Raw genomic sequence first — 27,586 nt, 5'->3', positions numbered from 1 at the left:
CTGCTCTCTGATATGACATTGCTTTTGACTGTCATTCAACTGTGTTCATTAAAAGAATAAAAGTTGGCTCAAACACAACATTCCTTTGATATGGTCTCATTTGTGCAATGGCAAGTGAGCCAGCAGACTCATTCTGTCACTCTGAATCTCAATTCTGAAAATGCTTCCTTTGAATTCAGAAAGCATGATCAGTATTCTGTAATTAAATAGGGGGTCTATGCTTTCTTTATAAAATATAATCGGCTCTATATTGGTCAAAGCATGCCTTTACGTTCTAAACTTTTAAAAACCCTAAATGACTTCAAAGACTCCAACAGGTCACCTAAGATACAATCAAAATAATTGGACTTAAGTGACAGGAAAGCAGTAATACAAGATGCTCCAAACCTACAATAAGAGGCACAAGTAACAGGGCGGTGGGGTGGCACAGAGGTTGGTATTGCTGACCCACAGCGATTGGGTCATTGGTTTTTCTGACCAAGGCCCTCCCTCTGAAATATGTATCATATGTTTACCTACTTGATATGTATCTCTGTAATAAGCCATCATATGACATGGTAACAAGGCATTGGGGAGACACAGAGGTTAGTAATACTGCTGTACAGCAATTAGGTTATGGGTTTGTTTCAGACCAAGGTCCCATCTCTGTGGAGTTAGAATAGTCTGCTGTGGGTTTAATCTGGTTTCATCTCAGTCCATAAACAAAACTTGCGTTTATTGGCTCCTGATAAACTGGACACCTGGGCCCAAAAAATTGGACACCTTGACCAAATAGTCTGCATGATGCAGGCAGCAGGGAGATTTTGGCAATGGAGCCACTAAAGTTAAAGTGATAATTTGGATTATGGCAACACAAACATGAATTTGACTTATAAAAAAAACCCCAAAAAACCCTAGTTAGTATGTATGTATGTATGTATGTATGTATGTATGTATGTATGTATGTATGTGTGTATGTATCTATCTATCACAGCACCAAAATATTGCAGGCATTACATAGTGGGGGGTCTGTATGTGGTATGGAATTTAGTAAATAAGGAACTGTTGCAAATAATGACAAATTCACTGGACAACACTTCATTATATGTGTAGCCCTATATGAATAAAATAAAAATGTAAATCATACTAACTTATACAGTATATAGAGGTTTTCCTTAGCTACGGACAAAACAGTCCATTTTTATGTAGTGGTGTGCACAATGGTGGCAATAATGTGGAAGCAGGCTGAAAAAAATGCTACAATCATATTACATGTGTTTCTAGTTACAGTGATAAATGGAACAGCGCCAGAATAGGTCCCTACTGCAGTGTGCAATGTCATTGCTTCATCTTGCCATCCGCACGTTCTGTGCTGTGATTGCTTCAGTCAGTTACAGGCAAAATACCACACGTAGGCAGGACAATGTGACAGGAGGGGTGAAAATGGGACAAGCCTCAAACTGCGGCAGACATGGCAAAATTATCTGTTAGCAAAGAACTTCAAATGCATGCAAAAAATAAAGTAGGGAAAAAATATGATGGAATTATAATGAAATTCCACTCTGAATATATATTAAATCTGTAGGCGGCAAATTCAGGCCCACAGCAATACTGCTATAACTTTCGTTAGCCAATGAAACAATAGTTTCTCTATATGCAGATGGCAATGACATCTCCTGTCTCACCATTGTCCTCACACGATGGACAAAAGTCCTCACACAAACTTAACATTAAGCTAATAAGCAGCCAGTGAGGGATGAGGGAGGGGATGGAGCCTCCCTTTAGTTTTCACTCACCATTTCCTCTTACTATCACCATATACAGATGGATTGTGTGTACAGAGTCCAGTGCTAGACTGACACGGTACAGAGTTCTATCACAAATATATATATATATACACATACATATACATACACACAGAGAGTAAAGGAAATTTTTAGCAGGGGGGCCTATGTGATTGATCCCTATGTCCTGACGAAGGTTTATAAAGAAATAAAATAAAATAAAAAGACGAAAACTTTTACTGAAGGGGGAGAGTCATGTGTTTCTTTTTGTATGCTGTTACAGTCCTGTGAGTGCAGCCCCATTACTGTTTTATATATCCACATTGGATGGCACCCAGGCACTTTATGGAAATTGGATCAGGAGAATGCTCTGCTCGTGGACTTCCCTCTTAATTTATGATTGTCATCACCTTTGTTATCCATTACCCTTCAAAACAGGTGCCGGGAATCGGATATTAAGAGAAAAGTCTAGAAGCAGAGCATTTTGTCCATCCTGGAGAGGGTCATGTTGGGAGGTATGTAAAATGGGTTGTTCTGAAAAGCTCAGTGACTTTAAGCGTGGTAGTGTGATATAGGATGCCACCTTTGCAATGAAATGGTTCATGAAATTTCATCCCTGCTGGATGTTCCATGGTCAACCGTAAGAGTTATTAGAAAGTAGAAGCATTTAGGAACAACAACAACCACCACAAAGCAGAAGACCACGTAAAATCACAGATCGAGAGAATAAGATAACAAATGTAACCTAAAACTTAAAATAAAACATAATTTAAAATTTTTCACACATAATATATATTTCTATAATCGTCAAAGAAATAAAACATAACACTTGTTATCACCCTTATGTGGGAGGGCTTGATGTCAGCCAATCCAGCTTGCTCTGAATTACAATAGCTTACCCTAAACGTGTTTCATCGATACAGACTTCTTCAGGGATGTTTTTTGTTAAAATGGCTGTATTGCAATACAATTAGGGCTCGATTCAATTCAGTGTGAATTGAAAAGCACTGGGAAGGAGCTCCTGGAGCTGTTCAATTCAGCGTAATATTATGCCAGAGTTGAGGATTTCTTCTCGCACCCCTCCAGGGGCATGAGCATAAATTTGACAAAACTACTCGCGCTATGCTGTTTTCTGCCCTTAGCGTGCCAGAAACAGCATCGCGCTTAAGTCGGAGAATGCCGGGTCTTGCGAGTAACCACCATGTTTAAGTTTCGAGAACCGGCATTCTCCGACATAACGGCGCATTGAATTGAATAGCTCTGGGAGCTCCTCATCGTTGCTGTTCAATTCAAGCTGAATTGAATCGAGCCCACTGTGTAGACTTGTTCAGAAAATATAATATTACTAATTTAGAGATAAAATTATTTCTAGATCTGTACAGTTCTTTAAGTCCAGTGACTTTAGAGAACATTAATGACCTTCAAACAGCTTCTTACTTTGGATTCTCTCTATTGATATTAGTGATGAGCGGGTTCGGTTTCTCGGGAACCGAACCCCCCCGAACTTCACCCTTTTTACACGGGTCCGAGCCATACTCCGATTCTCCCGTATGGCTCGGTTAACCCGAGCGCGCCCGAACGTCATCATCCCGCTGTCGGATTCTCGCGAGATTCGGATTCTATATAAGCAGCCGCGCGTCGCCGCCATTTTCACTCGTGCATTGGAAAATAAGAATTTACTTACCGATAATTCTATTTCTCGTAGTCAGTAGTGGATGCTGGGGACTCCGTCAGGACCATGGGGAATAGCGGCTCCGCAGGAGACAGGGCACAAAAGTAAAAGCTTTAGGATCAGGTGGTGTGCACTGGCTCCTCCCCCTATGACCCTCCTCCAAGCCTCAGTTAGGATACTGTGCCCGGACGAGCGTACACAATAAGGAAGGATTTTGAATCCCGGGTAAGACTCATACCAGCCACACCAATCACACTGTACAACCTGTGATCTGAACCCAGTTAACAGCATGATAACAGCGGAGCCTCTGAAAAGATGGCTCACAACAATAATAACCCGATTTTTGTAACAATAACTATGTACAAGTATTGCAGACAATCCGCACTTGGGATGGGCGCCCAGCATCCACTACGGACTACGAGAAATAGAATTATCGGTAAGTAAATTCTTATTTTCTCTGACGTCCTAAGTGGATGCTGGGGACTCCGTCAGGACCATGGGGATTATACCAAAGCTCCCAAACGGGCGGGAGAGTGCGGATGACTCTGCAGCACCGAGTGAGAGAACTCCAGGTCCTCCTCAGCCAGGGTGTGCCCCTGACCAAGTAGCAGCTCGGCAAAGTTGTAAAGCCGAGACCCCTCGGGCAGCCGCCCAAGATGAGCCCACCTTCCTTGTGGAATGGGCATTTAAATATTTTGGCTGTGGCAGGCCTGCCACAGAATGTGCAAGCTGAATTGTACTACACTACACATCCAACTAGCAATCGTCTGCTTAGAAGCAAGAGCACCCAGTTTGTTGGGTGCATACAGGATAACAGCAAGTCAGTTTTCCTGACTCCAGCCGTCCTGGAAACCTATATTTTCAGGGCCCTGACAACATCTAGCAACTTGGAGTCCTCCAAGTCCCTAGTAGCCGCAGGTACCACAATAAGCTGGTTTAGGTGAAACGCTGACACCACCTTAGGGAGAAACTGGGGACGAGTCCGCAGCTCGGCCCTGTCCGAATGGACAATCAGATATGGGCTTTTGTGAGACAAAGCCGCCAATTCTGACACTCGCCTGGCCGAGGCCAGGGCCAACATCATGGTCACTTTCCATGTGAGATATTTCAAATCCACAGATTTGAGCGGTTTAAACCAATGTGATTTGAGGAATCCCAGAACTACGTTGAGATCCCACAGTGCCACTGGAGGCACAAAAGGGGGTTGTATATGCAGTACTCCCTTGACAAACTTCTGGACTTCAGGAACTGAAGCCAATTCTTTCTGGAAGAAAATCGACAGGGCCGAAATGTGAACCTTAATGGACCCCAATTTGAGGCCCATAGACACTCCTGTTTGCAGGAAATGCAGGAATCGACCGAGTTGAAATTTCTTCGTGGGGCCTTCCTGGCCTCACACCACGCAACATATTTTCGCCACATGTGGTGATAATGTTGTGCGGTCACCTCCTTCCTGGCTTTGACCAGGGTAGGAATGACCTCTTCCGGAATGCCTTTTTCCCTTAGGATCCGGCGTTCAACCGCCATGCCGTCAAACGCAGCCGCGGTAAGTCTTGGAACAGACATGGTACTTGCTGAAGCAAGTCCCTTCTTAGCGGCAGAGGCCATGAGTCCTCTGTGAGCATCTCTTGAAGTTCCGGGTACCAAGTCCTTCTTGGCCAATCCGGAGCCACGAGTATAGTTCTTACTCCTCTACGTCTTATAATTCTCAGTACCTTAGGTATGAGAAGCAGAGGAGGGAACACATACACCGACTGGTACACCCACGGTGTTACCAGAACGTCCACAGCTATTGCCTGAGGGTCTCTTGACCTGGCGCAATACCTGTCCAGTTTTTTGTTCAGGCGGGACGCCATCATGTCCACCTTTGGTCTTTCCCAACGGTTCACAATCATGTGGAAGACTTCCCGATGAAGTCCCCACTCTCCCGGGTGGAGGTCGTGCTGAGGAAGTCTGCTTCCCAGTTGTCCACTCCCGGAATGAACACTGCTGACAGTGCTATCACATGATTTTCCGCCCAGCGAAGAATCCTTGCAGTTTCTGCAATTGCCCTCCTGCTTCTTGTGCCGCCCTGTCTGTTTACGTGGGCGACTGCCGTAATGTTGTCCCACTGGATCAATACCGGCTGACCTTGAAGCAGAGGTCTTGCTAAGCTTAGAGCATTGTAAATTGCTCTTAGCTCCAGTATATTTATGTGGAGAGAAGTCTCCAGACTTGATCACACTCCCTGGAAATTTTTTCCTTGTGTGACTGCTCCCCAGCCTTTCAGGCTGGCATCCGTGGTCACCAGGACCCAGTCCTGAATGCCGAATCTGTGGCCCTTTAGTAGATGAGCACTCTGCAGCCACCACAGAAGAGACACCCTTGTCCTTGGATACAGGGTTATCCGCTGATGCATCTGAAGATGCGATCCGGACCATTTTTCCAGCAGATCCCACTGAAAAGTTCTTGCGTGAAATCTGCCGAATGGAATCGCTTCGTAAGAAGCCACCATTTTTCCCAGGACCCTTGTGCAATGATGCACTGACACTTTTCCTGGTTTTAGGAGGTTCCTGACTAGCTCGGATAACTCCCTGGCTTTCTCCTCCGGGAGAAACACCTTTTTCTGGACTGTGTCCAGAATCATCCCTAGGAACAGCAGACGTGTCGTCGGAGACAGCTGCGATTTTGGAATATTTAGAATCCACCCGTGCTGTCGTAGAACTACTTGAGATAGTGCTACTCCGACCTCCAACTGTTCTCTGGACCTTGCCCTTATCAGGAGATCGTCCAAGTAAGGGATAATTAAGACGCCTTTTCTTCGAAGAAGAATCATCATTTCGGCCATTACCTTGGTAAAGACCCGGGGTGCCGTGGACAATCCAAACGGCAGCGTCTGAAACCGATAGTGACAGTTTTGTACCACGAACCTGAGGTACCCTTGGTGAGAAGGGCAAATTGGGACATGGAGGTAAGCATCCTTGATGTCCAGGGACACCATATAGTCCCCTTCTTCCTGGTTCGCTATCACTGCTCTGAGTGACTCCATCTTGATTTGAACCTTTGTATGTAAGTGTTCAAATATTTCAGATTTAGAATAGGTCTCACCGAGCCGTCTGGCTTCAGTACCACAATATAGTGTGGAATAATACCCCTTTCCTTGTTGTAGGAGGGGTACTTTGATTATCACCTGCTGGGAATACAGCTTGTGAATTGTTTCCAATACTGCCTCCCTGTCGGAGGGAGACGTTGGTAAAGCAGACTTCAGGAACCTGCGAGGGGGAGACGTCTCGAATTTCCAATCTGTACCCCTGGGATACTACTTGTAGGATCCAGGGGTCCACTTGCGAGTGAGCCCACTGCGCGCTGAAACTCTTGAGACGACCCCCCCACCGCACCTGAGTCCGCTTGTACGGCCCCAGCGTCATGCTGAGGACTTGGCAAAAGCGGTGGAGGGCTTCTGTTCCTGGGAATGGGCTGCCTGCTGCAGTCTTCTTCCCTTTCCTCTATCCCTGGGCAGATATGACTGGCCTTTTGCCTGCTTGCCCTTATGGGAACGAAAGGACTGAGGCTGAAAAGACGGTGTCTTTTTCTGCTGAGATGTGACTTGGGGTAAAAAAGGTGGATTTTCCAGCTGTTGCCGTGGCCACCAGGTCCGATGGACCGACCCCAAATAACTCCTCCCCTTTATACGGCAATACTTCCATGTGCCGTTTAGAATCTGCATCACCTGACCACTGTCGTGTCCATAAACATCTTCTGGCAGATATGGACATCGCACTTACTCTTGATGCCAGAGTGCAAATATCCCTCTGTGCATCTCGCATATATAGAAATGCATCCTTTAAATGCTCTTTAGTCAATAAAATACTGTCCCTGTCAAGGGTATCAATATTTTCAGTCAGGGAATCCGACCAAGCCACCCCAGCGCTGCACATCCAGGCTGAGGCGATCGCTGGTCGCAGTATAACACCAGTATGTGTGTATATACTTTTTAGGATATTTTCCAGCCTCCTATCAGCTGGCTCCTTGAGGGCGGCCGTATCTGGAGACGGTAACGCCACTTGTTTTGATAAGCGTGTGAGCGCCTTATCCACCCTAAGGGGTGTTTCCCAACGCGCCCTAACTTCATTTAATTTATCTGATTCAGGAAAAACTACAGGTAGTTTTTTCACACCCCACATAATACCCTCTTTTGTGGTACTTGTAGTATCAGAAATATGTAACACCTCCTTCATTGCCCTTAACATGTAACGTGTGGCCCAAATGGAAAATACGTTTGTTTCTTCACCGTCGACACTGGAGTCAGTGTCCGTGTCTGTGTCGACCGACTGAGGTAAATGGGCGTTTTAAAGCCCCTGACGGTGTTTGAGACGCCTGGACAGGTACTAATTGGTTTGCCGGCCGTCTCATGTCGTCAACCGACCTTGCAGCGTGTTGACATTATCACGTAATTCCCTAAATAAGCCATCCATTCCGGTGTCGACTCCCTAGAGAGTGACATCACCATTACAGGCAATTGCTCCGCCTCCTCACCAACATCGTCCTCATACATGTCGACACACACGTACCGACACACAGCACACACACAGGGAATGCTCTGATAGAGGACAGGACCCCACTAGCCCTTTGGGGAGACAGAGGGAGAGTTTGCCAGCACACACCAAAACACTATATTATACAGGGACAACCTTATATAAGTGTTTTCCCTTATAGCATCTTAATATATAATAATATCGCCAAATAAGTGCCCCCCCTCTCTGTTTTAACCCTGTTTCTGTAGTGCAGTGCAGGGGAGAGCCTGGGAGCCTTCCTAGCAGCGGAGCTGTGTAGGAAAATGGCGCTGTGTGCTGAGGAGAATAGGCCCCGCCCCCTTTTCGGCGGGCTTCTTCTCCCGTTTTTCTGACAACCTGGCAGGGGTTAAATACATCCATATAGCCCCAGGGGCTATATGTGATGTATTTTTAGCCAGCACAGGTACTTTCATTGCTGCCCAGGGCGCCCCCCCAAGCGCCCTGCACCCTCAGTGACCGTTGGTGTGAAGTGTGCTGAGAGCAATGGCGCACAGCTGCAGTGCTGTGCGCTACCTCATGAAGACTGAGAAGTCTTCAGCCGCCGATTTCTGGACCTCTTCTCTCTTCAGCATCTGCAAGGGGGTCGGCGGCGCGGCTCCGGTGACCCATCCAGGCTGTACCTGTGATCGTCCCTCTGGAGCTAGTGTCCAGTAGCCTAAGAAGCCAATCCATCCTGCACGCAGGTGAGTTTATTTCTTCTCCCCTAAGTCCCTCGTTGCAGTGAGCCTGTTGCCAGCAGGACTCACTGAAAATAAAAAACCTAACAAAACTTTTACTCTAAGCAGCTCTTTAGGAGAGCCACCTAGATTGCACCCTTCTCGGCCGGGCACAAAAACCTAACTGAGGCTTGGAGGAGGGTCATAGGGGGAGGAGCCAGTGCACACCACCTGATCCTAAAGCTTTTACTTTTGTACCCTGTCTCCTGCGGAGCCGCTATTCCCCATGGTCCTGACGGAGTCCCCAGCATCCACTTAGGACGTCAGAGAAATGGTAGGGAGAGGACGTGGCTGGCGTCCTCTCCGTTATTGTTGAACTTGATTGTGCATTATTGCTTAATTGTGGGGAGGGCTGGGGAGCAGCTGTATAATATAGGAGGAGTACAGTGCAGAGTTTTGCTGATCAGTGACCACCAGTTATCCGTTCTCTGCCTGAAAAAAACGCTCCATATCTGTGCTCAGTGTGCTGCATATATCTGTGCTCACACTGCTTAATTGTGGGGACTGGGAAGCAGCTGTATTATATAGCAGGAGTACAGTGCAGAGTTTTGCTGACAGTGACCACCAGTATACGTTGTCTGCCTGAAAAACACTCCATATCTGTGCTCAGTGTGCTGCTTTATTGTGTGGACTGGGGACCACCAGTATAATATTATATAGGAGGAGTACAGTGCAGAGTTTTGCTGACCAGTGATCACCAGTATATAATATATAGCATTACGGTACAGTAGGCCACTGCTGTACCTACCTCTGTGTCGTCATTAAGTATACTATCCATCTAGATTCTATACCTGTGGTGCATTTCAGTTGTGCAGATTGCTGACACAGTGACCACCAGTATACTATATATAGCAGTACGGTATGGAAGGCCACTGCTGTACCTACCTCTGTGTCGTCATTAAGTATACTATCCATCTACATTCTATACCTGTGGTGCATTTTAGTTTTGCAGTTTGCTGACAGAGTGACCACCAGTACACTATATATAGCAGTACGGTACGGAAGGCCACTGCTGTACCTACCTCTGTGTCGTCATTAAGTATACTATTCATCTACATTCTATACCTGTGGTGCGTCTCTTTTTTTCATTGCATCATGTGCTGTTTGGGGACATTTTTTTTGAAGTGCCATCCTGTCTGACACTGCAGTGCCACTCCTAGATGGGCCAGGTGTTTGTGTCGGCCACTTGTGTCACTTAGCTTAGTCACACAGCGTCCTTGGTGCGCCTCTTTTTTTTCTTTGCATCATGTGCTGTTTGGGGACTATTTTTTTGAAGTGTCATCCTGCCTGACACCGCAGTGCCACTCCTAGATGGGCCAGGTGTTTGTGTCTGCCACTTGTGTCGCTTAGCTTAGCCATCCAGCGACCTCGGTGCAAATTTTAGGACTAAAAATAATATTGTGAGGTGTGAGGTGTTCAGAATAGACTGGAAATGAGTGGAAATTATGGTTATTGAGGTTAATAATACTATGGGATCAAAATGACCCCCAAATTCTATGATTTAAGCTGTTTTTTAGGGTTTTTTGAAAAAAACACCCGAATCCAAAACACACCCGAATCAGACAAAAAAATTTCAGGGAGGTTTTGCCAAAACGTGTCCGAAACCAAAACACGGCCGCGGAACCGAATCCAAAACCAAAACACAAAACCCGAAAAATGTCCGCTGCACATCACTAATTGATATGTGCAGCTCTGATACCACTATAGCAAAATCATTTTGCTTTATTGGTATCATAGCTGCAAAAATCAGGAAAGAATAATTTCCATGGTAAAGAAAAACTTCTTCACAACACCAAGCCAAGTAAATGACACTCTCCAAGAGCTAGGCATATCATTAAATAAGTCTACCATAAAGACAAGCATGAGAGCAAATACAGAGGGGTTCACCACAAAGTGAAACTATTCATGAACCTCAAGAATAGAAATGCAGATTATACTTTACCAAAAAAACATATATGAAAAGTCATCCCAGTTATGGAACAGCTTTCTTTGGACAGATGAAACTAAGATCATCCTGTACTAGAATGATGGGAAGCACGGTTTCCAATGGCACTGGGTCACCAGTGTTTATTGATGATGTGACTGAAGATAGAAACAGCCGGGTGAATTCCGAAGTGTAAATGAATACACTGCCTGCACAAATTCTGCAAAATTCAGCTAAGGTAATTGGACATCACTTTACAGTACAGATGGCCAATGGCCCCAAAACATAGCACCCCAAAAGATTAAGCCACAGAAGTAGAATATTATGCAATGGCTGAGTCACTTGATCTCAACACGATTGAGCATGCATTTCACTTGCTGAAGACAAAACAAAGACAGAAGGACTCAAGAACAAACAACTGAAGACAGCTGCACTAAAGGCCTGGCAAAGCATAACAAATAAGGAAACCCAGCATTTGGCAATATCCATGGGTTCCAGACCTCAGGTTCTTATTGCCTGCAAGGAGGGATTCTTGGCAAAGTATTATAAATTAACATTTTAATTAACGATTATTTATGACGTAAATTTGCCCAATTATATTTAAGCCCCTGAAAATAGGGGACTATGTAAAAAAAAAAAAAAAAAAATTCCTAAATGTTTCAAACTATATTTTTGTTCAACCCTATGAATTAAAGATGAAAGTGTGCACTTAAAATGCATCTACACTGTTTCATTTCAAATACATTGTGGTGGCATACTGAGCCAAACGTAAAAAAATTGTGTCAGTGTCCAAATATATATGAACCTAACTGTGTGTGTTTATATGTATTGTGATAGTATGAAGATAAATTGTATTACTGACACGTTCAGAGGGTGGCTGGAGGGATCTGCCCACAAAGGCGAGATAAGGCAGGTACAGATGGAGCCAAGCTAATCGTGGCTCTGTCTGAGACTCAGTGCGTCTGATGAGGCGCACTTCCGGGAACGAATGAAACGCACATGCGTCGTAGATGCGCACATGCCCTTTTCAAAGTGAATGGTAGCGTCTTTTTACGCTGGCCGGCGAGGCCAGACGCATGTGCACCTAGGCACACCGCGCGCCCTATCTGCGATGCAGCCACGCTCAATAAGCATGGCTTCATCTGCATTAGAACACTTAATTTCAGGTTGGACTGTGCAGACAAGTGGGGCTGCTGCCTGTGTTTCCAGTCCCAGTGGGATTGTGTGTGCTACCATAGGTGAGACAGAACCAGGTAGAAGTGGTACAGTCAGAGTTGGTCAGGGTAAACCTGGAGGATCCACAATTCTCTGACACTGTCCTTGTGAAACTGTGGAAGCAAAGACCAGGCCGAAGCCTGGGTTATCTAGCAGGATTGATCGCTGCTTAAAATCTAAGCAATCTGACTAGATCGCTGCTTAAAATCTAAGCAATCTGACTAGACTTTTAGATTTTGAGCAGCGATCACTCCGTGTGTACCCCTCACAGCGATAGCGATGTGCAGCACCGCGCATCGCTAGTGCTAGATTGGCCTGCGGCAGGTCGCTCACTTCACCCGCTGGGTGAAATGAGCCCCACCCCCCCCCCCCCCCCCCGCACGCTCAGCACACATCGCGCTGTGCTGAGCGGGGAAAGAGATGTGTGCTGAGCGGTTCGCTCAGCACTCATCTCTCCCCAAATCGGACCGTGAATACGGCCCTTTACTAAGCCTTGGATAGAGATTAAATGGGTGTAGATAAAGTACCAGCCTAACCACTCCTGTCATTTCTCAAACCCAGCCTGTAACATGGCACTTAGGAGCTGATTAGCTGGTACCTTATCTCCGTCCACTTTACCTCCGTCCAAGGCTTAGTAAATAGACTCCTAAGACTGTGCATGTGATTAGCCAGCCAAGGTTGACTATACCCTGTTGGAGACAGTATTGAGACTTTCCATTTAAGAGGCAATAGGTGGAATTAAATTGATTATCGTGCCTGATAACCCATCTAAAGTGATGGAAAATCGCGGGGGCAATACTCAACTGTTTGTACTGCACCAACAAAGGTCGGGTTTAGCCACGTAAAGCAGCTGAACCCACCGAAAGTGCTGAGCGCAATCGCAAAAAGTGCAGTTTGAGCGCTGAAATGGGTTACTTTTTCAAGCATTCCAGTGTGTGTGTGTGTGTGTGTGTGTGTGTGTGTGTGTGTGTGTGTGTGTGTGTGTGTGTGTGTGTGTGTGGGGAGTGCAAACTAAAATGCAGATGCTGACAGTCATCATGCCTGAACTAAGCTACAATTAAATAGCTACGTTTGGCCGCCAGCTAGTGGCTGCGGCCGAAAACATTTCAATCCCGGCCTTTATGTTTGCAGATTAGCTGCCCAAGGTTAAAGGGCGACGGAGTGAGTAAGTGCCTTGATTGGGGGCTAGGCACACGTTATTTTCTGTTCATTTGTCTTATTTATTTATGCTGAAAGCAAAGCACCATTCCAATAATTTACCTAAAAGTTGTGTTGGATCCTGTTTGAGCACCTAGACACTGCATAGAATCACCCTCTACCAGCTAATTATCTCATGTAATTAGATAGATACACACACACACACACACACACACACACATTATATTAAATATCTATATATACACACACCGCTCTTTGTTTATTTTTGCTGGCATGCACCCAGACAAGTTATTAGTTTAGAAAACAGCACCAGATATTCATGTTATAATAAATCAATCTATCTACACACACACATACATATTTACACACACCAAATACCACCGACTCATCACAAAATCTCCTGAACCATAAGGACTAGGGGCCTAATTCAGAGTTAATCGCAGCAGCAAATTTGTTAGCAGTTGGGCAAAACCATGTGCACTCCAGGGGGGGCCAATATAACATTTGCAGAGAGAATTACATTTGGATGGGGTGTGCTCAAACTAAACTCTAAATGGCAATGTAAAAATATAGCAGCCGGTATTTACCCTGCACAGAACCAAACTAATCCACCCAAATCTAACTCTCTCAGCAAATGTTATATCTGCCACACCTGCAGTGCACATGGTTTTGCCCAACTGCTAACAAACTTCCTGCTACAATCAGGTCTGAATTACCCCCCAGGAACTTGAAATTTGGGCAGCAGCTTACTTTTGCGACATAGGCACTCACTAAGGAGGAATTTTTCAAAATTCTACACACAAAGGGGTTACAAAGGGGTGAGATGATTATTTGGAATTCCCTCCTCAGAGAGGAGAGTTAAGACAGCCCACCCAGACGGGGCTATAAAAAATCGTTATGGTAGACTTACCGTTGATAACGCTATTTCTCCTAAGTCCACATGATAACATTGGGATATGAGGTAGCGACAGCAGATTGGCACCAAACTAACAAAAGCTTTCGCCTTTAAGCATGCAACGGGCCCGTCCCTATATCCTAGACTCCTGACTCAGGCAAATCAGTTGTTTTTCCAAAATTCAAGGCAGGAGCATCGTAGAGAGCCCTAATCAGGCAAGCAGAACACACATGCTCACCCTTCCGTAAAAGAAGGAAGAGGTGAGTGAAAGGATCCTCAAATCAGTTGAGTCAGGATGGGATCCCTGAGGATCCTATGGACTTAGGAGAAATAGCGTTATCAACGGTAAGTCTACCATAACGATTATTTCGCCGGCAGGGTCCACAGGTTATCCACAGGATAACATTAGGATGTCCCAAAGCAATTTAGTGGTGGGGACGCTCCTGTTTGGACAGGAGAATCCTTCGCCCAAATTCAGCATCCTGAGAGGCAAAGGTATCAAAAGGCATAATGTGTAATGAATGTGTTAATGGAAGTCCATGTGGCTGCCTTACATATCTGTTCTACTGAAGCACCACGTTAAGCTGCCCATGACGGGCCTACCTTACAAGCAGAGTGAGCAGAGACATTAGCCGGAACAAGAAGATCAGCTTGAGAATATGCTTCTGAAATAATCATCCGAAGCCACCTCGCCAGTATCTGCTTATCAGCAGGCCATCCTCTCTTGTGAAATCCGTAGAGAACGAAGAGAGTATCTATTTTTCTGATGGCACTGGTACGATATACGTAGATCCTTAAGGCACGGGCTATGTCCAACGATGTATCTCCCACAGAAAGGTCCGGCCCCTAGAAGGCCGGGACTACAATTTCTTCGTTAAGGTGGAATTTAGACACCACTTTAGGAACATACCCAGATTTAGTTTTGAGAACCGCTCTATCTGGATAAAAAAAACAAAAACAAAACAGAAAACAGAAAAGGAGGGCCACATAACAAAGCCCCTAAATCTGAAACTCTTCTAGCTGAAGCAATAGCCAGTAGAAAGAGAACGTTAGCTGTCAACCATTTAAGATCCGCTTGTTTTAGTGGTTCAAATGGGGCAAACTAAAGGGCCTATAGGACTAAACTTAAGTCCCAAGGCACTGTAGGAGGACCAAAAGGAGGTTGAATGTGCAGCATTCCCTGGAAAAAAAAATGCACACATCCTGTAGGTTAGCAATTTTCTTTTGGAACCATACAGTCAATGCTGACACTTACACTCTCAAGGAAGCCAGCCGTAGACCTTTGTCCATTCCTAACTGAAGGAATGCTAAGACTACGTAAACTCAAAGCACCACTGAATATAAATGCAAGTTGAGGAAGGTTTCCTTGCTCTGAGCATTGTTTGAATTACCTGTTGTGAGAATCCTCTTGCTTTCAGGATGGAGGTCTCAAGAGCCACACCATCAAAGACAGTCGATCCAGGTGCTTGTGAAAACAAGGACCTTGAGACAGTAGATCTGGACATTGAGGAAATAGGAATGGAGCATCCATCGACAACCTCTGCAGATCTTTGTACCAATGTCTTCAGGGCCAAGCTGGAGCTATTAGTATCATGGTGCCATATCCTTGTTTTACCTTTTGCATTACCCTGGGTAACAGGGCGATTGGTGGAAACACACATGCCAGAGGAAATTCCCATCTCACTGACAGAGCATCCACAAACATCGCTCTGGGATCCTTTGTTCTTGACCCGTATGCGGGAACTTTGTTGTTCTGATGCGACGCCATGAGATCCATCTCCGGTAACCCCCATTTGTCTACCAGAATTTGGAAGACCTCTGGGTGTAAAGCCCATTCGTTTGCATGAATGGCGTGTTGGCTGAAAAAATCCGCTTCCCAGTTTAGGACTCCCGGAATGAACACTGCGGACAAGGCAGGACGATGAAGTTCTTCCCACTGTAACGTGTGACTTACCTCCTTCATTGCATTCTGGCTGAGAGTTCCTCCCTGATGGTTTAGGTACGCTACTGCAGTTGCATTGTCTGAGTGGATATGGACTGGTTTCCCCTGAAGGCTGTTCTTTGCTTGAATACGTGCCATATATATCGCCCGAAGTTCCAATATATTTATTGGCAGGCAACTTTCTTCCTTGGTCCACGGCCCATGGAAAAAACTCCTTCCTGACACTGCTCCCCAGCCCTGAAGCTAGCATCCGTTGTCAGAATTTCCCAATCTGATACCAAAAGGGTCTCCCTTTGTCCAGATGGGATGTCTGTAACCACAAGGTTAATGACCTCCTTATTTCCAGAGGAAGGACCATAGTCTGCGTTTTTAATTGTCTGATGAAAACCATTTTATTTGGATAGGATCAGACGTTGCAGAGGCCTCGAATGGAACTGAGCATACTCCACCATGTCGAATATCGACACCATCAACCCCATCAAACGCACTGCAGCGTGAATGGATACCCCTTGACTGTGTAGCAGCTCCTGAATCCTTGACTGAATTTTGGATATTTTGTTCAGAGGTAGAATAACTCTCTGACGACTTGAATGCAGCACAGCCCCCAAATGAGACATCCGTTGTGACGGAACCAGGGACGTCTTTGCCCAATTTATGAGCCAAACATGTCTCTGTAAACAAGCCATTGTCAGTTGCAGATGACACTGAAGAAATTCCTGAGACTGTGCCAGGATTAATAAATCTTAAAAAAAAAATACTTATCCCCTGCTGACGGAGATAAGATGCCATTACCACCATCATTTTGGTGAATACTATGGGAGCTGTGGCAAGTCCAAATGGTAGGGCCTGAAACTGAAAATGATGCTGAAGGATAGTAAACCAGAGAAAGCGCTGATGAGACAGTGCTATAGGAAAATGCAGGTAAGCATCCTGGATATCCAGGGATACCATAAAATCCTTTGGCTCCATGGCCAACATAATGGAACGTAAAGTATCCATATGAAACCGAGGCACCCAAATGTACTTGTTCAGCACTTTGAGATTGAGTATGGGCCGGAACGACCCATTTTGCTTCTGGACTAGAAACGGGTTGGAGTAAAAACCTTGTCCTCATTACTCAGGAGGAACTGGGATTATCACTCTTGACTGAAGCAACTTCTGAACTGCCTCTTGCAAAGCCCAGGCCTTTGTTTCCACTGAAGACGGGCTGGTACAAAAAAAAAAACCTTTGAGGAGGGTGTTTCTTGAAAGCAAACGCATAACCGTGAGATACCGCTTCTTGCACCCAGGCATCTGTGGTAGATTGCTGCCAGATCTGTGCAAACTGAAGAAGTCGGCCTCCCACCCCGGGGTCGCCCCAGGTGGAGGCCCGCACCATCAGACTGGTGTCTTATCTTCTGATTTGGTAGCCCAATGCTTTTTAGTCTTACCAGACTTGTCAGATTGAGATGGTTTGCTATAATCCTTTCCTTTTGTTTTTCCTAGAGTCCAAAAGGACCAAAAAACTGGAAATCTAGGCTTGGATTTGCGTGTGGAAGGAAACTTTATTTTCTTGGAATCTGCTTCTGACTCCAACATACTGTTTAGTTCTTTACCAAAAAGAATCTCTCTAGTAAAATGCAAAGACACCAGAACCTTCTTGGATTCTGAGTCAGCTTTCCATGTACGTAGCCAAACCACTCTGCTACTGCTGAGGCTGATGTCTGAGAGGCAATTGTACCCATATCCAAGGCTGCTTCTTCCATAGAAATAGCCGCCTGTTTGATAGCCGCCTGTTTGATATTTGCAATATGGGATTTTTGCTCTCTAGATGCCATTGAGAGATCATCCTCCAATGGATCAGTCCAGGCTGCCACTGCTTTTGCCATCAAGGCCGAAGCCATGGCTGGTCTTATGATTGCCCTAGACAAAGAGAAAATGGTTTTTAGAAACCATCTATTTTCCTATCCATGACATCATCTAATGATGTTGAAGGCAGAGGTAATGTAGATTTTCGCCCCAATCGAAAGACATGCGTATCTACTTTGGGAGCAACCTCCATTTTTAAACAGTCCCCAGCTGGAAAAGTATAATGGGAATTCCGTTTCTTTGGAATCCTAAACTTCTTACTGGGTGTAACCCAGGCCTCTTGCATAATTCCCGTCAGCTAATCTGACCCAGGAAACGCAGTCCTAACTGTTTTGGGATGTTTAAAACACAGGTGCCTTAGATTTTAACAAAGGCTCCACTGCCTCCTGTAATGACAGAATGGCTTACATAGCACTAATTAGCTCAGGTATGTCCACTGAGCTGAGGGCCTTCCTCCTCGTCTGTGTATGCATACCCGGAGTGCGATGAGTCCTCATCCTCAGAGTCCTCATCTGAAACATGTGTAGACTGTGAAGATGTTGTTTCATGTCTATGTGCTTTACTTACCATCTGCCTTTCAGCCTGCTTTTGTTGAGAGGCTGCCATTCCTGTGCTGGATGTGATAAACCCCAAATGGAATGTTGCATGTAAGGGTTAATAGGGTAACCTATCCCTAGTATAGGAGCTGGCATTATCCGATCAGCTATACTAGATAATGCCTGTGCAAAAGTAGCCCATGGGGGTTGAACTTGAAACTGTATCTGCCTCGGATTTGTTAGGAGGCTTTGGTGAAAGCTAAAACAATTTCCACATAATCTATTTTGAACCAAATCCTGAGAGGTTAACCGAGCTTTACAAGACAAACATGAAATGAGTGTTTGTGCTGCTGTGGAGAGTGTATCCTCATCACCCTTGCCTCTCTTAGACATGACATATAAATCACACACCTGTATAATGTAACTACACAATTTGTGACTGTGATTACTTTAAGTTTTGTTAAAGTGACATACAAGCCGATCCCTCCCTGCTTTGCACCAGCACTGAGGATCGGAATACACAGAAGACTGACAGAATTATTAGTAAAGCCAGCAATCATACTAGTAATCAGTCACAGGTTATACATTAGTATAATAAGCAATATGAGTACATAATTAATAACAGATACATTTCAGGTATGTAGGAGAAACATATTACTGCATTATCTTATATAGGAGTTTAAACGTATTTAGTCGCACAGCGAAAGAAACAGCATTAATAGCTTACAGACTCATATGCATAAGGCACTTATCCAACTATTCGTGCTCAAAGGTAGATAGAGACTTAGGGGTATACTCAATTGAAGTCGGATCCATTCCGACATTCATTTGTCGGAATGGATCCAACCTGGGCTATTCAATAGACATCTCAATTCGACTTTTAAAAAAGTCGAATTGAGATGTGTGTGGGGAGACGGGGGAGAGCCACGGGCAGACGGGGGAGAGCAGTAGCTATATAGCCGCTGCTGTAGCGCTGCTCTCCCCCGTCTCCTCTCCCCCAGTTGCTTCTCTCTCACAGCCGCCACTCCTCGCCCCCCCTCTCACAGCCGCCGCTCCCCAGCCTTCCCCGTCACAGCTGCCGCTCCCCGTCTCCCACTCTCCCCATCCCTCCTCTCTCACAGCCGCCGCTCATGGCAGCGTCCACCCGGCTTTAGCAAGCGAGGTCTTGCTTGCTGGAGCTGGGTGAACGCAGCTGTGAGTGGCGGTTGGGATATCCTCTAGCGCTGCTCACCCCGTCTCCGCCTCGGCTCTCCCCATCTCACTCGACTTTTTTCAAAATCGAACTGAGATGGTCGAAAAGGGGGCCAAAACCTGTCGGTTTTGGTCCTGTTTTCGACACAAGCACGTGGATCGGCAGCTATTCCGCCGATCCACGTGCTATTCAACAAGTTGAACTCATCGACTTGTCGAAAAATTTGAGGTTATATTGAATAGGTCGAATCATGAAAAGTCGAAAACTGACAAGACGGCAGCTTTTCGACTTCAATTGAATATACTCCTTAGTGCTGTATCACCCGGCTCAGGAGAGTGGGATACAGGGAGACTTCATCCCGCTTCCAGGATCGATCAATACATTCGTGAACGCTGAGTAGATCCAGACGCTATTAGTGTACACAATCGGCCTGTGAACCTACAGTGAACACAGATGCCCAAGTGAACACTGACGCACTAGCCACACAGCCGCCTATGCTGCGACTGGGTTCTTTTAGATAAACAGTGTCTGAGATGGAAGCGGGAACTCAGTTCATGGCGGGAAACTCGGAGGAAACTGGTCATGAACCGGGGGGAGGGGCGACCAAGGTAGTGTCTTACTCCCCACTGATCACATCAACCCTAGGGATCGCAGCCTCATACTACACCCCTGGAGCCTATGAACCCTGAGTCCTAGCACTGGTGCCCCCGATGTGGCAGCAGCGTCAGCGACTGTTCGGTTGTCTCCATCCCGAAACAGTACAGCTGTGTCTCGCGTTTCCGCTAAGCGGAACCGATGCCTTACCTTCTTTCCGTGCTCCGGCCACAGCCTGGTAACATCTGCTGCAATTGCTGGTACATCCTACACAGACGCCCGCCGAAACAGCACTGTACACTTGAGTAAGCATTGTCACGACCCGGCGGGGAGTTGTTAGAGCGACTCTTTCCAAGATACGTATAAAACGCTCAAAAAACATAGTAAAACTATTTAAAAAAAAAAAAAAAAAGCTTATGGCTGCTAAAAACCGGCAGCCCATTGACCACGGTCCGGTTCCTGCAGGCCCATTGCATGCTGGGAGGCCGAAACCTTTGATCATTTGGGGTCAATCCGCTGTCGCTACCTCATATCCCAACGTTATCCTGTGGATAACCTGTGGACCCTGCCGGAGAAAGAATGCATGGTGCTGGCGATAGGACACAATGCTCTGTTCCTGGACTTCCTTGCCAGTGGCAGTTGCAGAGCAGTACATTATTCAAATAGGGGAGCCACCCCTAAACACTGTTAAACATTGCTGGGTGTGGCTCCACTATTTGAATAATGGACTGCTCAGCAACTGCCACCTGGTAAGGAAGTCCAGCCTTATGGTTCAGATGATTTTGTGTTGAGTCAGTGGTATTTGAGAGAGATAGATATATACACACACAAAATAAATATATATATATATATATATATATATATATATACACACACACACACACATATATATATATATATATATATATATATATATATACACACACACACACACAAACACATACACATATATATATATATATATTATTTCCATATAGGTGTCCGCACTGACATCCAATTGTAGATCATCTCAGGGGTGCTCCTTAAAGTAATGCTCGAGGCTTTACCAATAATATAAATGTAAAAGTCCATGGATTGGACAGAGGGCACTCACCATCCAATAAATATTTTAAAACTTTTATTCAGACATCAGTGTCAGCAAATATATGTCGACGTTTCGACCCTATAGGGTCAGTCTTAAGATAGCCACATGAGACATCCTCACAGCATGCAAGTTGTAGGCGTACTGACAAAGCGTCCCAGGCTCCATTATAAAGCATGCAACAATTACTCAATAAGATTAATTACAATTACCAATTAAACACCTTCAGATATAAATACTAAATCTACAATCAGAACGCATACTTCCAATTCTGTCATGTGATCGTTTGCGTACTTCCGGCCAGTGGCTAAAGAGCTCTATAGTGCAGCCTTGTATACAAGGTTTTGCTGAAACTAATGCAGACACAGGTGATTTAATAGATTGGTTGCTCACCAATTAGGTATTAATGGTGCTGTAGTGCTTATATATGAATAATATATGCTTGTGGCTGTATTAAATTGATGCTTTAATGTCTAGCCCAGTGACATTTGGTTCTATATTTGTGTAGATTATGGAGTATTTATATCTGAAGGTGTATTGTAAAGAGTTCAGACAGTTCTCCCAGTGACCTTAAGTGTTGTGCGAAAATATTTACCTTTTTACCTCAAAAGGAGGAGCCCTAAGGAGAGCGAGAAGCTAAGCAAGGAGACCTAGAGCCCTTTGGAATAGAGTCAGCCTATCCCTGCAAACCATACATATTTAACATACAGCGGGCGGAACTTGAAGACGGGGGCTCGACCCTCGAATAAACACATGGGCTTTTATCATAAACTGACTTAGTCTCCAAGTGCCGCCTCTGACCTATCTATATTTAAGGATACTCATGCCTTGTGGAGGGCACGGAGCCAGTTCCCAGGAGGAGAGGAGAGTGCCGGTTCACATAGAGGAGAGTGTATATATATATATATATATATATATATATTTGTACAGGTTGAGTATCCCTTATCCAAAATGCTTGGGACCAGAGGTATTTTGGATATGGGATTTTTCCGTATTTTGGAATAATTGCATACCATAATGAGATATCATGGTGATGGGACCTAAATCTAAGCACAGAATGCATCTATGTTACATATACACCTTATACACACAGCCTGAAGGTCATTTTAGCCAATATGTTTTATAACTTTGTGCATTAAACATAGTGTGTGTACATTCACACAATTCATTTATGTTTCATATACACCTTATACACACAGCCTAAAGGTCATTTAATACAATATTTTTAATAACTTTGTGTATTAAACAAAGTTTGTGTACATTGAGCCATCAAAAAACAAAGGTTTCATTATCTCACTCTCACTCAAAAAAGTCTGTATTTCGGAATATTCCGTATTTCGGAATATTTGGATATGGGATACTCAACCTGTATTAGAACCCTGGCACTCATCCTCCGTAAAACGACATTTAATGCCCTCTGGTGCCTTCCTAAGGTGTGGTGGCTGTACGTAGCAATAAGGCGGTGCTTGAGAATCTTGCTGTGCAGTTAGAGATTTAATGCATCCCATGCATTAGATCTCTAACTGCATAAAAAAAAGTTACGAGTGCTGCCTCACCTTACTGAGATATAGAAAGATTTTATTTATATATATATATATATATATATATATATATATATATAGATAGAGAGAGAGAGAGAGAGAGCAATATTACAAATACACACAGTATATTCTATATCTATATAATATCCCTATATATCTATCTATACAGATAGATAGATAGATAGATAGATAGATAGATAGATAGATAGATAGATAGATAGATAGATAGATAGATAGATAGATCTATCAGGGACGTGCGGTGAGCTAAATGGCTCAGACTCACCTGCCTCACCCCACGTCACTGATAGATAAATAAGTAGAGATATAGATATATCTCTATCTAACTATCCATACATACATATATATATATATATATATATATATATATATACACACACACACACTGCTTTTGTATTTTTCCCCGGTATGCACCCTAGTAAATTATTAGTTTACAAAACAGCACCAGTCACTCATGTTACAGTAATATTAAGAAACAAAAACACTCTATACACACACACATATATATATATATATATATATATATATATATATATATATACACACACACACACACACACACACACACACACAACACCATAAAGATAAAGAAGTATGGCTAAAGTTGTTAAAGTACATGCCAAGGAAAAGATTTAAAAGAGAACACACATCACAGATTGTGAGATCATTCCTCATAGACACAGTGCTGCTTACCGTTGTCCTTGCTGCTGTTTTCCTCAATAGTCATTTGTTCTGCCAGTTCAGATAGAGACTCATCTATTGTCTGGCTGCCTCGTAAAGTGAGCGAGAGCCTTCTCTTAAACTTTTTCATGTTTCAGTTAAAGAAGGAGAACAGCGTAGTGAAACCTATAGAAAATAAAAATATACATAATAACTATACAGAAAACAGAACTAATATTTGAATATTAGAAGAACAATAGCATACAAATGTTGATCAGCCCGATCAGAGGTATAACACAAGAATTTTAGTCAGGAATTCTAAGGACAGAAGCACAGTATGAAAATAAATTCATGAAAACTTTGCAAAGACAGAAGATTTTACAAAGGTTGTACATCTCTTTAGCTAAGACTAGAGGACACTTAAGGACCCTACACACTCGGTGATCCACCGTCGGGCGACCCGGCGGCAGGGGGAGTGAAGTTTCTTCACTCCCCCGTCTCCCAGCTCCATAGCAGTGCATGCTAATATGGACGAGATTGTCCATATTGGCCTGCATGCATAAGCGACCTGGCACCAACGATTAACAAGCGTGGCCGCGCATCGTTAATCGGTGGTGCCTACACACTGCACGATATGAACGCGTTCTCATTCATTAATGAACGAGAACGTTCATATCGTGCAGTGAGATCTGTAAGTGTGTAGGGCCCATTAGGAATAAATGATCATCTTCAGCTATTATAAATAAGTTATTATAGTTGGACTTTTTCGCAAAGATGTATACACATTCCATTGTACCTTTGATAAAATGTAAATTTACCTAATCATTCTAAGTGGTTAAATGATTCACACGAATTCACATGAATATTACTTTGCTAATCGCACTATTTACGTTATGCCTTATTTTCCTCTTTAGAGAGAGAATTTCCCAGCACTCGTCACTACCATTACTGGGAATGCTATAGAATGATTCCAATTCTACAATTAATTTTAAAAAATCCAAAAATAAAACAGAATTAACTTTTTCTAAACAAATCTAGCAAAAAAAAGGCACCAATATTTGCATTAATATGCAATACAAAGCATACAAACTACATGCACAGATACATCATCTACTGTAACTTCACACTTAGAAACAAACTCTGTTTTTCTTCCCAGATCTGGCGGATATAAATCTGGCAATGATTGTGAAAAACGTGACTTGCAATGGAATAAATGACTGCATACTTGCCAAACATACAGTTGTACTGCAACATATTGGCAGTGGGGATTAAGCAAACTAGATGCTAATCAGTATGTTTATGTCTGTATAATAATTCTTAATAGTGGCTTAGAATGTGGAAGCAGATTGAATTTATCCACCTCGTAACCGGATATGAATTGTACGGGGGTAACAAAAAAATAGTCATACTGTGTTTACTGTTTAAAATGCTAAGCTACATTAGTGGACTGCAGAAGTGTAATTATTACTCCTTAATAAACTATGTGAAGGGTGGTGGTAAAATGCGTCTATCAAGTCCAACCTATCATAATTCTCAGTAGATCGAGAGAGAGGCAAAATAACACAACTCACCGAGACCATTGCCAACTGAGCCACACATGGCAGAACTACTGTGTAAACGGATAACCCAAAAAGGCAAATCAGAAACATTAATACAATGAAATCATTTCTTCTACTAATTATATCTAGAGGTTATATTTTTTTTAAACCCCAATACTCCCTTCACCTATGAAAAGGAAGAAAAACCTTTATTTATTATCTGCGGAATACCACATGTACACAGTAGAGACGTATTCCTGCTCAGTGCTGGTGGTTTTCTTCTACATCACAACACCTGTGACTTTTAAGTAAAAAAAGACCTGCAGGAGGAGCAGACATTCTGCAGCTATGTAGACTGCATGGAGATATTTCATGTTCATATTGGTCAAGAGCATCAGGAAACTGTTATTTTCAGATGGTACGTAGTGAACAAGGCACTATGAAATTGCCATATAGATGTTATAGGACAGGTCTGTTTTACAAAAAAACAAAAACAAAAAAAACATTTTTAAATAATCTTCTGTAAAATCAGAAAAAAAGGCCATCACCATTAAACACCAGCAAAACCATCTCTGATGGGCAGGAGAGGGAATAAAATATCAACAAGAGTTCCCAGAATTTTCTGTAACATTGTTACTTTATCCAGTGACATTGTGGTATCTTGTTTAGCAAAGACTTAGTTCCCGAGGAAAAGGTTTTCCTAACATGAGAATCATGCAATGAAATGTGGAATAAAGATCAGAATCACAGATATCTATTCTCCAAGTTCCATTTTCCTGGCAGTATATAGGATGATTTTGTAATAGTATGCAGTTATAAGGGCAAACACACTTAGGTCAACAGTCAATAGGTAGACATGCCAAAGGAGAACAGAGTTTCTCACTTTTTATTATACTTTACGATCCACGAGGCCTATAATTGGGAATAGTAACCCTGCCCGAAGCAAGCCATGCGAGGGGATGTGGTGCACTAATAGGGGGTCCCACTGAGACACCAAACAAAAAACAAAAAAGTAAAAACACTCATGTTGACCTTCAGTCCAAGTCGACCTTTTTCCTGGGTCGACCTAGTGCATGAGCAAAAGTGGTCGACATAGTGACTGTTGACCTAAACAGGGTCGACCCAATTATCCACACCCTTCTCTAATAGTGGGGAGGGAGTTTTAATATAAATTATAAGAGGGAGAAAAAATACTATTATCCCCACAGAAAAACTTTCCTAGGGGCGATTTAAATTTTGCGTGCGCCCAGTCGCAGCATCTTGCCTGTCACATTAGATAGACCCAATAAAAATACATATTCTAGTATGATCCTGGCACGGTCACATGGGATGTGACCGTAGCCAGCTAGGCTTTAAAGGACACATTTCCCTTTTAAGGACGGATTTCCGCCTGATAGTCCATTCGCTGTGCGAATGGCATTCTGGAGCACATGCGCCGGAGACTAAACTGCAAGGAGGTGAATTCTCTGCTGCGCTCTGAACATGGGAAGAGGAAGGGTAATGCCCCACGATGGTGAAAAGGGAACTGGGGGTTGAGTGCAGGGGTGTAATGCACCACACACAAAAACGGCACTAAGGCATTTTTTTCCTATATTTAATAGTAAGAAAATGGCACTGGTCACTGGAGTGGAGCATGTGCAGAAATGGGTATCTATTACACTGGGGCAGGAGGAGGTAGTTACACAATGGGGATTTATTACCACTGGGGGTGGGGAGCAATGCTAATTAAGAGCAACTGCCACTTGTCTATTACCAATAAAAACTATTAATTCATTTTTAAATATTTTTTTTAAATTTAGATTTTTAACATGCATATGAAATACTTTAAGCCAGACAGAGCTCAGAGGAGTTTTCCAAAACATGTCTGCTTATTAAATCTTGTGTCATGTGACAGCAGTTGACACCAATCATAAAACATTCTACAAAACTATAAATCATTAATTGCATGCTGAAGAGAAACTAAAGGAAAATAACCAAGCTACTTCTTATAGCCCACCAAAGTGACTTAATAACAAATAATAAAAAATTCTAACCCTACTGCCTCCCAATATAAACATGGCAACATGCCTTCAGAACCATGATAGGCAAGAGTAACAACAAATCAACATCAGCTCCAAAAGATACTTAATTAGAACCCAATTGGCGGAAACAAAACAAATTACAAAAACTATATTACCAGAAAAAAAAAACAATTTATGCAAAGAATAAGTCAAAACTCCTGTGTACTATACAGTTATTGTCATTTCTTTAAATATTTCATACAAGGTAGTGTTCACGCTAGGCTGTTTTAGCAGGGCGCCGCGCCCTGACGATTTTTAAAGGGCAAAATCCGCCCTGCCCTTTCTGCGTCACTCTGTTAAAACAGCCGTCCGCTTCCTGCCCTCCCAGCATGTAAGGATGCCGTGCGCATGTGCACGGCATCCATTCACGCTGTGGGAGAGAGCCTGGGGGAAGCCCAGCGCCTCCGTAGGTGTTGGGCACTCCCCCAACAGTGACACCGCCGGCCACCAACGCCCCCTGTAATAACGTCTGTGGCCGCACCACCCACTTCAATTACATAGATTGGCCACACACCCTATTTTGCATGTCCACGCCCCCTTTTCGGCCACACACACACACATGCCCCCCGCAGTCCGGCGCCCTGCCCTACCCGATTCCTGGAGTGAACACTACAAGGCACGAACATAAGAGACAAATGGAATTTTTCTAAAAGATGCATGCAATTGCCGATCACTCCTTT

The 27,586-nt window shown here is 43.9% G+C and overlaps 1 protein-coding gene across 6 annotated transcripts in view; it reads right to left on the bottom strand.

Annotated features, from left to right (window-relative positions):
• CDK17 (cyclin dependent kinase 17) overlaps positions 1–27,586 on the bottom strand; it is a 408,374-nt gene that overhangs the window by 189,950 nt on the left and 190,838 nt on the right. For all 6 annotated transcript variants that reach the window (XM_063927754.1, XM_063927751.1, XM_063927752.1 and 3 more), the window contains one exon: positions 23,342–23,494. In XM_063927754.1, the coding sequence (XP_063783824.1) occupies positions 23,342–23,459 (118 nt within the window). In that variant the 5' untranslated portion in view covers positions 23,460–23,494. The remainder of the gene's footprint in view (positions 1–23,341; positions 23,495–27,586) is intronic.

This window comes from Pseudophryne corroboree, chromosome 6 (genome assembly GCF_028390025.1).
Source record: "Pseudophryne corroboree isolate aPseCor3 chromosome 6, aPseCor3.hap2, whole genome shotgun sequence".
Classification (NCBI taxonomy): domain Eukaryota; kingdom Metazoa; phylum Chordata; class Amphibia; order Anura; family Myobatrachidae; genus Pseudophryne; species Pseudophryne corroboree.
The sequence above is the reverse complement of the archived record's forward strand: the minus strand, read 5'-3'. Positions and strand labels throughout refer to the sequence as shown.